We start from the raw sequence: 12,149 nt of genomic DNA on the forward strand, positions 1-12,149 counted from the left end.
AGAATAAAAGCAGAAAAAGACAACCAATTTGATCACAATTTTCATTTAATGTTTAATGAAAAATAATAAATCATAAAGACTTCAGTAGCGTTGATATTTTATATATGTTTTTTTATTATTATTATTTTATTTTTATACATTATTTGGGAGACCAAGACTAGTTATCACATATGGCAATATCTCCATGTTCATTAGACTTTCAAAAAATAAAAACCAATGCTATGAAATGTGAGTGGTATAAGGTACAAACAAACAAAAAAACAATTAGATGAGTTCTCATCTTGTTAAACAAATGACCACTGGGTGGCTGCATTGTACACAATATTTCACTTGGTTAAATACTCAAGCAAAATATATTTACACTGTTTAGCATTAACACAGACTTTAGAAAACAGACAAAGTGTAACACAAGTTTGTACTATCCTTTCTCAAATAATTAGTACCTAAGAGAAAATACCAAAGCTTCATATCCACACTGCTCCACTGTATTTTGTTTGATTAAAACTATTAAAAATGGAGAGGGAAATGAATACATTTGTTTTTTTTAAAGATATTTATATTTATGTAATTTAACGGGTTTGATTTTCAAAAGTAATTTAAATACATATTTTACCTTTTATATTGGCCCTGATGGCAATGGCTAGCTAAATCTAAAAGATTAAATGAAACTGTTATGGTCACAAAGTTTGTCTGAAGGGATCTCTTTGAGCATAAAAAATATGTAAAAAAATAAAAAAATAAAAGCCAGTACGTTAGACAGTGTGGGCCCTACAGAATTATCTAGTTTGGAGTCACAATAGTAGTATTCTATTGTGATTACTAAAGGGGATAATAAAATGTAATGAAACTTTTCATGTGAGTAAATTTATCTGTTTACTTAAAATAATTTACCAGGTCACATTTGGCTTTTTCCTTAAAAGGCCACTGGATGTCAGTAGGTGGTGTTTGCACTGTACCTAACCTTACCTGCAAATTCTTTTGAATTTGAAACTGAAAGAGATGGAACAGAGAATCCAAGTGTGGACTGTGGTACAAATAGTGAGAACCTAACACAAAATAAAAATGATTTGCTTATGAAAAAAAAAAATCATTACTAGTTGACCCTGTTGGTAGAAGCTAGTGCTGAGCGGAGTTTCTGATGGAAAGCTGGGATTCGTTCCCTGTGTAAAGGCCAGTAGAGGACACAGCGAGGTTTCAACATGCCACGACGAAGATGTAGAGAGTGGTTCAGATTGTAATCAGTTACATCTTGCAAAAAGATCAGAATCAGTGAGTCACGATTGTCCTCCATTACCTGGTGAAGTGCATGATGGGCTTTGAATCTGCAGAGTGGGAGAAGGAGAAAGTGAATAACTTCTGATGCATTTCAGTAAATTGCAAAAAAGGAAGCATGCGTTTGGTGAATATGTGAGGTGTTTCTTTGAGGATCTAAATGTACATCTTAAAGAACTGAAACTGGTCAGTGGTTTGCATTTAATTAATGGTCGCTAAATACATTAGTAGTTAGCCTTTTTGAATTAGTTATAGATAAGGACAATTTTACTTACCGCCTACACCATGGATCCTTCAGAAGCATTTCAGTAATAACAAAAATTATTTTCCTGGATTTCCCCATGTTTTCTACAATGGTGTCAAGTTGAGAAAAGCCAGGTATTGCATCTCTGTATTCAAGAAAAAAATTGACTTTTTCATCTTCTAGGGGAAGCAAGCTTCGTTCCACCCATGGCTTGTCCTCAGTACTGTGGATGATATATGCATCATATGCATATCTACCCTCAGTAATGCTTTCGTCATTCAGTGACCCCAGCATACGGTTTACCATTATGCTCCAGAAGAACTGGATTCTCCATCCTTGGAAGTGTACCAGGAAAGCGGTGAACAACAACATTAACACTGCTGTGCTACTCAAAATGTACAGTGCCTTAAAAGGTGTCATATCCTTGCAGGACAATGGGTCAAAGTCCATAACAGAGCGGTTAAAGTAGGCATTTGGGGTGTTACAGATATAACTTTGAGGGAACCCAGGAATACTGGCATTGGTGGAGTTCAGCCACTCAGAGAACCACAGGATGCTCTCGCAGGTGCAGTCAAAGGGGTTGCGGTCCATGTAGAGTTCTGTCAGATTGGACAGTGGCGCACCAAATGTGACACGTTGGACAGATGTTATAAGGTTCTTTTGAAGATGCAAATACTTTAAAGACTGTAGGTCATCAAAAACAGAGGCATGCAGCTGATCCAAGAGATTACCACGGAGACTTAGCTCATATAACTCAAAGAAGCCGCGCAAAGCATTAAGTGGGATCTCATCTAAACCATTGTAATCCAGATCCAGAATAGACAGTTTTGTGGCATCCTTGAGGAAAAACACTGGACCACCAGGGTTGGCCGTCTTCCACAACCTAGCCAAGTTGTTGTGCTGCATTTTTAGCACTTTCAGATGGTACAATCCTTTCAGCAAGCCAGCATTTATGTTTGCAATATTGTTATTACTGAGATCTAGAAATGTGAGGTTGACAAGTGGCGTAAATGGAGATGGTTCCATATCTAGGGTCCCTTTTAGGGCACGGGCAAGTTTTAGAGTCCTCAATGTAGGGACGTGGATGAATGACGTATTGGTAAGGGATATACTTTGCTGGTTTATAGACATGTCAATCTCTTTAATGTTAGAAAGGCCTTCTAACTCATCTCCTTTCAGCTGCTGATTAATGAAATTGTGACCAAGTAGGAGTGTAATGAGGTTGCCCAAACTTGAAAAGGCCCCAGGCGCCAACTTGTTGATACCCATGGCAGTAAGATTAAGAGTCTGAAGGTGTAGAGAATCTTGCAAAGAAGCAAATGTTGTGTTTGTGACAGTCTTCAACCCTGTGATGCTCCAACTCAAATCCAGTGTCTTCAGGTGCAGAAGCCCAGAAAAGATATGCTCAGTTATCTCTCGGAATGCAGTATTTGCCATGCATAGATGCTCTAATTGGACCAAATGGTGGAAAGAGAGGTCATCAATTATTGGTAAGGACGAAGTATGACTCTTAATCAGTGCTTTCTGCAGGTTAAGCTGTCTCAGGTTTCCCAATCCAAGGAAGGTGTCCTTAGTTAGGTGTCTAAGGGAGTTATGTTCCAGGGATAAACTTTCCAGTCTGGGAAACCACTGAAAGGTGCCATTAGCAATCTTCGTCATTGTGTTGCTGCTGAGGTCAAGCACTGTGATGTTAGTCTCATCTAGACCTTGGAAAGTTGTGTTTGAGAGGGAGACCTGTTGAGTGTTCTTAAGGGAAAGGTTTCGCAAAGCTGTGCCAGCAAGTTCTTCACAAAGACTGGTGGTAAACTGAAAGCTGATCTTGCTGTAGTCCAGCACTAAGTCAGAAAGTCTAGCAATAGCCTGGAAACATCCATTCTCTACCTAGGTAAACAAAACAATTGAAAAACAAGACAAAGGTTTGTTGGAGTGAGAACGACAGAGCTAAACCAGGTTTAAGAAACTACACATTATAGCATTGAGTTGGTTCACATGCAAAGTTATACTCGAGCTACAAATTATTGTTTTTAGTTCAACTTAATTTTTTATTTTTTTTAAATGCATATAAACATATTGACTGTCCCTTATTTAAAGGTTTAGTTCAAGTTGCATTTGTTTGTTAATCTAACGCTACAAAGGCACTTGACAATACTGCATTTCATAATTAGCATGATGTTTTCAGGTCATAATCAGTCAAATACTATTCAATATTATTTCACAAAGAAAACATCACAGTAAAGTTAAATTTTCTGAGCACCAAAAACAGAAATGCAGTCCTAACAGCTTTCCAAGAAAGATAAGGATAGATGTGAGTAAACACGCACTGTGGCAAACATGCTAGAATCTGAAATTCTGAAAGGGTTTTATGTATGGATACTCATGTGCTTTCAGTGAAAGTAACCTGACATGTGTCACATTCTGTTCCGCTTACCTTTTTAAGAGACAGAGACGAGAGTATCAGAACCCGAAATGCAGAGGAATTGCTGAGGAATGAGAAGTCATTTTTTTGCAGCACAGAAATTTCATTTCCAGAGAGAACAAGAGTCACCAGGTTTGGCAGCTGAGGTTGTGTGCCCAGTTTAGCCGATTTAAGTGTGTTCCGAGATACATCCAACCACGTCAAACTCTACATAGGGAGGAAATGTTAATGAAATGTATTATCTATAAGACCATAACAGACTGAAAAAATAATGTTTATTCTGGTTAGAGGCCACAGCATAAAATCATTTATTTGCTTATCAATGTTAGTCAGAGTTTTACAAATAAAGACTTTTTTCTCATTGAACAGGCGCAGAGAAAGGAGTAGAGTGTGTTAATTGTGAACAAACCACTGAGGCTGCACACAATATTTTCAGTTACACATTAAATTATTAAAATTCAGAGGTGACAATACTGATCTTGTCTCTTTGGTTTCACACACAATTAATCATAATAGTCTGGCCCTCTATGTAAATATTAGAGATAACACTGTAGCTAGGAGGCACCTAACTGAACTTAAACAAGCACATAAAAAGCCACCTCAAACTTTTCATTGCATTTAATATTTGCATTTAATATTTACTAAAATGTCTTCATAAACATACCTTAAGAACAGAGAAGGGCTCCCCATTTAGCTTCAGCCTATTGTCAGACAGGTCAAGTCGTGTTAAATGAAAACAGTTTTTCAGGTCTTTCTCGCTAATCAAATGCACTTCATTGTGTTGCACATTAAGACTTTGCAGGTGTGGCAGAGAAAGACAAAGATCCTCTTCTATGACAGTTAAAGAGTTGTAGCTAGCATCTATATTTATCAAATTGGAGTACAAATGCAGAGAAGACAGAGTTTTTAGTCTATTGTGAGACACATCCAATGTGGTGATATTTTGGGGTAAGTCCGTTGGAACTGCATCTAGATTCATATGACTACAGTCTACTATTGTATTCCCAATTGTACATTTTGACTTGTGTGGATATCCAGTGCCTGCACATTGGCCATGGAAACACATGCAGAACAAGGGCAACAATATGAGTTTCATCGGTTCCATATATTTTCCTGCCTTCTTACTTGTTTCCTCAAGTCAAGCTGTAATAAACAGTATTATTGCAATATTTCATTCACAGTATGAAAGTTTATACACAGTACAATTTGCTAGAAAATAATTTCTGTTAGTTAAAATAAGTTATATTTTGCTATTGAAGTCATTAAACTGCATAATACTTTTTTAACAAATACATCATACACGTGAACGTATTAATCTGTTACAAAGTGTAATGCATGTATGATCATCATGGACTTACATGAATTGTGACGATCTAATTTCCCTCGTTCAGCTCAAATATCTGCATGGTTAAAGTGGTTTAAAGTGTGAAGCAACTCAAAACAGTCCTCTTGTATAAACATATAATCTCTGAATGGGGGAAATAACCTTCAATAAGGAACAATTCCTCTTTCTTTAGAAGTGAAACAAACGAAGAGGCGGATCCTATCCCGCAGATGTGTCCTAGATATCAAATTTCGTCACTCAGATTCGACACAGAGCTCAAGTGATTATACATATGATTACACGTTCCTCTAATTGAATGCACATTCGATCGGAATCATCGGATTTCAAAATTCTTCTTGACAATTGCAATCGCATCTGGCAATTTCTTGTGTCTAAGAAATGACCAACTTCCTTGTATTATCATATGAACGTGCCATAAATTTCATATCACTTCTGCTACTCCAAATATAGGTTTCCATCTCAATATTTTTATTGGCCTCAAAAAAAAAGAAAGAAAAGGAACTGAGTAAACCGAGAGGGATTTCCCCTTTTTCCACTAGATGCAAAAATGTAGCTACTTGCTGCAGACTCTCGAGCTTTTTTTAAGACGTTAAAAATAACTTTTATGAAATTCCTAAGATGTTTTCTAACCACACCAGAATAAATCATGTAGATATTATGCCCAGAGGAGACATGCCACACCTAATAAGTGTTTTTGTGTCAAATAAAAAATTCTGCAGGAAATTGATAATCTGGGACAGGTCACTTTGTAATCTGGGACATATGTATTAGGCCTAAAAAAGCCTATATTCACCATACTTTATGCATGCCAAACACAATATCACCAATAGCTCCCTTCATTCTACTCTCATTCCATTGGTTTAGCTTCTTCGCATTTCTCTTATTTCCCTCTCTCTCTCTTCCTCGATCTTTCTGTTGCCATCTCTTTTCCTGACGCTGTGGTGCCATTGTATTTTGTAATACATTTCATTGAGTTAATTAAAGGCCATGTATATTTTCATATTTTATCTGACTAATGACTGTGTGTGGGGGGTGTCGGGTGTGTGTGTGTGTGTATGTGGGTGTGTATGGGTGTGTGTGTGTGTGTGTATGTGGGTGTGTATGGGTGTGTGTGTATGTGGGTGTGTATGGGGGTGTGTGTGTGTGTGTGTGTGTGTGTGGTTTGTGAACAGAACATTTTGAACTGGCCTGGGCGCAAATCCCCCTCCTACTCAGTGATTTGAACCGTTGTACAGTGAGGAAAATAAGTATTTGAACACCCTGCTATTTTGCAAGTTCTCCCACTTAGAAATCATGGAGGGGTCTGAAATTGTCATCGTAGGTGCATGTCCACTGTGAGAGACATAATCTAAAAAAAAAAAAATCCAGAAATCACAATGTATGATTTTTTAACTATTTATTTGTATGATACAGCTGCAAATAAGTATTTGAATACCTGAGAAAATCAATGTTAATATTTGGTACAGTAGCCTTTGTTTGCAATTACAGAGGTCAAACGTTTCCTGTAGTTTTTCACCAGGTTTGCACACACTGCAGGAGGGATTTTGGCCCACTCCTCCACACAGATCTTCTCTAGATCAGTCAGGTTTCTGGCCTGTCTCTGAGAAACACGGAGTTTGAGCTCCCTCCAAAGATTCTCTATTGGGTTTAGGTCTGGAGACTGGCTAGGCCACGCCAGAACCTTGATATGCTTCTTACAGAGCCACTCCTTAGTTATCCTGGCTGTGTGCTTCGGGTCATTGTCATGTTGGAAGACCCAGCCTCGACCCATCTTCAATGCTCTAACTGAGGGAAGGAGGTTGTTCCCCAAAATCTCGCAATACATGGCAATACATCCTCTCCTTAATACAGTGCAGTCGCCCTGTCCCATGTGCAGAAAAACACCCCCAAAGCATGATGCTACCACCCCCATGCTTCACAGTAGGGATGGTGTTCTTGGGATGGTACTCATCATTCTTCTTCCTCCAAACACGTTTAGTGGAATTATGACCAAAAAGTTCTATTTTGGTCTCATCTGACCACATGACTTTCTCCCATGTCTCCTCTGGATCATCCAAATGGTCATTGGCAAACTTAAGTCGGGCCTGGACATGTGCTGGTTTAAGCAGGGGAACCTTCCGTGCCATGCATGATTTCAAACCATGACGTCTTAGTGTATTACCAACAGTAACCTTGGAAACGGTGGTCCCAGCTCTTTTCAGGTCATTGACCAGCTCCTCCCGTGTAGTTCTGGGCTGATTTCTCACCTTTCTTAGGATCATTGAGACCCCACGAGGTGAGATCTTGCATGGAGCCCCAGTCCGAGGGAGATTGACAGTCATGTTTAGCTTCTTCCATTTTCTAATGATTGCTCCAACAGTGGACCTTTTTTCACCAAGCTGCTTGGCAATTTCCCCGTAGTCCTTTCCAGCCTTGGGGAGGTGTACAATTTTGTCTCTAGTGTCTTTGGCCAGCTCTTTGGTCTTGGCCATGTTAGTAGTTGGATTCTTACTGATTGTATGGGGTGGACAGGTGTGTTTATGCAGCTAACGACCTCAAACAGGTGCATCTAATTTAGGATAATAAATGGAGTGGAGGTGGACATTTTAAAGGCAGACTAACAGGTCTTTGAGGGTCAGAATTCTAGCTGATAGACAGGTGTTCAAATACTTATTTGCAGCTGTATCATACAAATAAATAGTTAAAAAATCATACATTTGTGATTTCTGGATTTTTGTTTTTAGATTATGTCTCTCACAGTGGACATGCACCTACGATGACAATTTCAGACCCCTCCATGATTTCTAAGTGGGAGAACTTGCAAAATAGCAGGGTGTTCAAATACTTATTTTCCTCACTGTATATACTAAACTAACTGGGAATTTGGGAAATGAAATTAACGGTTTACTTCATCCTGATACCTTTGCTTGCTATTGGAATACATTTCCCAGATTCTGTCTCTGTAGCATCTCTCTAGCTAGCTGGTTTAGCTAGCTGCTAGCTACTGTAAACTTGTGCTAATGTAACCTCCAGCATTAACACCCATTTCTCATTATGGCATATATTAGCCCTTGTCATTAGATTTATAAAGTCCCTAAATGCATATTTTCCCCATTTGAAGACTGTCCCAGATTACCCAAAGCATGCTGTCCCACATTCTCAATCACATTTGATAATGTGGGACAACAAAAAAACATTTGAAAGAAAAAAAAATAAAACACATTTTCAACACTTTAATACATATTTTGTTGCTTAAATAGATCACAAACATAATTTGACAACCATTAGGAACATTGTTTATAACAGATGTATGTCCTTAACATGAATCTAGTCAGAATCCTATGTTATTGAGCTCATCATGCAATTCCCAGGGGAGTTTCTTGATTGACATGTGCCCCGCCCCTTTCTGTGGAAACACCCCCATGAAGTCATGTGATTTCAGTCACATGACATCCATGCTAAAATTATAGTAGGCTAAAAGTCCTGTTGACTAAATTATATTAGAACAGGAAATAAACACACTGGAGTTTAGGTGCCCCATATTACCCAGTGTCCCCGAATTCACCCTATATATATATATACACACACACACACACACACACACACACACATTAGTTCATTTCCGAAATAATCTGCTTGTTTTATATCAATATTCAAATGGGACGTCGCTTCAGCAGTAATTCAGCAAAATGTCCGAATGGGGGCGCCACAGATTTCAAAATGAGAAGAAAGAGAGAGAGAGCGAGAGAGAGAGAGAGAAGAAAAAAAAACACTTTGCAATAACATAATGTTCATTAATTAAAAATAAATCTACATTTGAGTACGAACATGAAAAGATGAATTTCGTAGCATTGCTAACTATTTAGCCTACTTGAATGAATAGGCTATTGGATACATGCTACACACTTCGAAGGCACAGACAGCTTTAGCTGAATTCCGAGGTATGGAAATGCTTTGTCTATCTCTTTAATAACTTTAATTAAAATTTAAATTCGGAAAATGTCATTAGAACTCAGCATTTGGTTTCATAAGACTACAGTGAACACCTTGGTGTCAGAGTTCAGCAAAGAAAGTGTCTTGAGGAATCTCTGTGGTTCTTAAGAATTTAGATTCTGATGTGTGCTGTTACCTAGCAACTGCAGCTGGAAGTGGAAGGGCACCTGGAATCTGATGACTCATTGACAAACAGCAGGTTACCACTCTCTGCATCAGTATAGCTCTTGGCCTTAAGACAGGACACCTTTCAGGATGTTTATTCCATCAGCATTTGTTAAATACAAATAAAGTAATAAAATAGCACCAGATTTGTACTTGTCATGACACTGTGTTTAACACTCCCTTTTCAATTTCAGCCGAATCAGTACAACCTGTCTTTTCTTTACCTTTTACTTCCATATATCTCGCCATACTATAGTGGCTGAACAATGCTGGACAGGTATTTATGTGTGTGTATTTGTGTCCTTTCATGGTCAGCAATTATTCACTCCAAACAAGTGATCAATATTCTGTGTGTGCTGGTCAACCTGTGCCTGTTTCGCTGACACAGTTAATAGTAACATGCAGCTATTCTCACTGATAGTTACTGCAGGCAATCCATCACTTCAGGCACCCATACAGACTCTAATGTACGCTCTGTGACTCTAAAAGGATCAGTGGTAGGTAATGCCTGAACCATTCGAAATTTTGCATAATTTATGGACTGTATGAATTTGAATGTAAAAGGATGAGGTTGAAGCTAATTCAGTTACCAGTGACTATGCAGATCAGAGCTTATATCATCTTGTTATAAGAGCATCAAGTGCAGGGATGAAGTAGTGGAGTTTCTGTTAGCAGATGCATCCAGCTGACAAGGCCATCTTTGTATATACGTACTGTACGTTAAAAAAAAAAAAAAAAAAAATATTTTTCCCTTATGGTCTGCAGACTCTTTTGAAATATAAGCCTGCTTTATTTTAGCATTAATTATATTATTAGTCAAAGGGATACAGATTACACATAGAGGATGCATTCTCTGCTTGTGAATGTGAATAACACAGATTTGGATTCAAATGTTCATCGTATCATCGTATCATAAACATTTGTATTTGTACAACAGTCTTTCCACCTTATGACCTAAATAATCACCAACCTGCCTCTTTACCTGTTCAGTTCATGCATAATTGAAGTGACAACATAATACACTTTCTTTATCTTCATCTCTCTAGACAGAACTCCTCTTTTGTCTCCTCCTTTTATCTCTTCTCTCAACAATCTCTTTCAGTTTGTTATTCCCAAGCATTCTTTCAGAGATCAGAACAGAAAGACGTGACCCTTGATGACCTTGAAGTGAGGCCAGTTCTGTATACTGTACCTCAGTCTATACTGTATGCTGCTTACACTATCTGTATATTCTACATCAATACATACATCAGTGGATTTATTATGTTGTACATCTCTACAGAGTACTGTATATGGTTGTGCTGTAATTACTCAATGCAGTATGCATTACATTATATTCCAGCTGGGCAGTAAAGTCAAATTGTAATATGCAAAGATTTATTTTTAATATACACTACTAGTCAATAATTATAAGGATTATAAGATAATTATAAAAATAATTGAGATTTGTAATGTTTTTGAAAGAAGTCTTTTATGCTCACCAAGGCTGCATTTTTTTTAAATTAAAATGTTGTGAAATAACATTACTATTTAAAGTGCCCTTATTATGATTTTTGAAAAGTACCTTTCATGCAGTGTGTTACACAGATGTAAGTGAATGAAAACATCATGCAAAGTTTTAAATCTGAAAGTGCACCATGTATAAAGTTATTAGGTGCGTTCGACTTAACTCAGCGGTGCGCAGATTGATCAAATTCTGACTTGAAGCAGTGCATGCCGGTTAGAAATTGTGTCCGACTTGAGATGGTGCCGACGCCACGTCACTGTCAAGTGTGGCATCAAAGTGCCGCGAGAGCGTTTCGAGAGCAGCCGGCTGACTCAGCCGCCGCAGTTTCTTCAGAGCAACTGCAGGAGCTTTGATGTCAACACAGCTATTTCACGATTAGCCAAACTCACCAGATGACAACGATCACGTACTTTTCAGGTTTATTCTAACCTTTTCAATTCCAATAATGGCCTCCATTTTCAACTAAAGCAAATTAAAACAAAGCAGTTTCCCAGAACTCAACGCGGCGTTACGTCACATTCTCATTCTCTACCGTCTCTCAAAAGAAAGAGTCGAGTCTGAATCATTGAAACGAGTCATTTTTAAAACGAATGTCAACATGTTGATGTCAACATGAAACATTAGCATATTGCCCTCCCGTTTTGGAGTTGGTCTGAATGAAAATGCTAATTCATTCTTTGCTACTTGGTGCTGCTTTTGAGCATTAAAAATAATCACAAAATGAAATGGACAAAATTGGACCAATCACCGCAGATTAGCGTCACGCAAAGGAGGGATTTGGAAAAATGAATCGTTGAGCAAATCTTTTGGGAGTCGTTGAGCAAATAAGGTAAAAATAAATGCACATTATAAGAAAATGAAAGTGTTTTTTATCGAAGCCCGTTTCCGCCACTGAATAAAAAATAAAAAAGCTAATTGCGACTTTTTACCTCACAATTCTTACCTTTTTCTCATAATTAGAAATACAAACTCGCAATTCTGACTTTATTTTTCAGAATTGTGTGATATAAACTCGCAATTCTGAGAAATAAAGTCGGAATTGCGTGATATAAACTCGCAATTCTGAGAGCATATCAGTATTTCCCCCTCCCCTCAAAATTGGACTTTAACTCACAATTGCAAGTTTATATCATGCAATTCTGAGAAAAAAGGTCAGAATTGCAAGAAAAAAAGTCAGAATTGTGAGATATAAACTCGCAATTGCGAGAAATAATCAGAATTTTTATCT

At 37.8% G+C, this 12,149-nt stretch overlaps 1 protein-coding gene across 2 annotated transcripts; it reads right to left on the reverse strand.

Annotated features, from left to right (window-relative positions):
• Positions 1 to 90: 90 nt before the first annotated feature.
• tlr3 (toll-like receptor 3) lies at positions 91 to 11,365 on the reverse strand. Of its 2 annotated transcripts, none has more exons than XM_058790690.1 (6): positions 11,311 to 11,365; positions 5,291 to 5,400; positions 4,597 to 5,075; positions 3,945 to 4,139; positions 1,548 to 3,397; positions 91 to 1,322 (listed from the first exon to the last, which is right to left on the reverse strand). In XM_058790690.1, the coding sequence occupies exons 3-6, from the start codon at positions 5,035 to 5,037 to the stop codon at positions 1,094 to 1,096; spliced, it is 2,715 nt and encodes a 904-aa protein (XP_058646673.1). In that variant the 5' UTR covers positions 5,038 to 5,075; positions 5,291 to 5,400; positions 11,311 to 11,365; the 3' UTR covers positions 91 to 1,093. The 2 variants fall into 2 exon arrangements, with proteins under 2 accessions (XP_058646673.1, XP_058646682.1); XM_058790699.1 differs by lacking the exon at positions 11,311 to 11,365 and adding an exon at positions 5,419 to 5,508 and having other exon boundaries at positions 5,291 to 5,332.
• Between the last annotated feature and the right edge of the window lie 784 nt (positions 11,366 to 12,149).

The sequence above is a fragment of the Onychostoma macrolepis genome, chromosome 01 (genome assembly GCF_012432095.1).
Source record: "Onychostoma macrolepis isolate SWU-2019 chromosome 01, ASM1243209v1, whole genome shotgun sequence".
In the NCBI taxonomy this organism is placed as follows: domain Eukaryota; kingdom Metazoa; phylum Chordata; class Actinopteri; order Cypriniformes; family Cyprinidae; genus Onychostoma; species Onychostoma macrolepis.

Excerpts from the sequence above, each read along its gene's own strand:
- tlr3 (XM_058790690.1), bottom strand. The coding sequence starts at position 5,037 with ATGGAACCGATGAAACTCATATTGTTGCCCTTGTTCTGCATGTGTTTC. Across the intron at positions 4,140-4,596 it reads AGCCCTTCTCTGTTCTTAAG|AGTTTGACGTGGTTGGATGT; the intron begins GTATGTTTATGA and ends CTCCCTATGTAG. Across the intron at positions 1,323-1,547 it reads AAGGATCCATGGTGTAGGCG|ATTCAAAGCCCATCATGCAC; the intron begins GTAAGTAAAATT and ends CCCACTCTGCAG.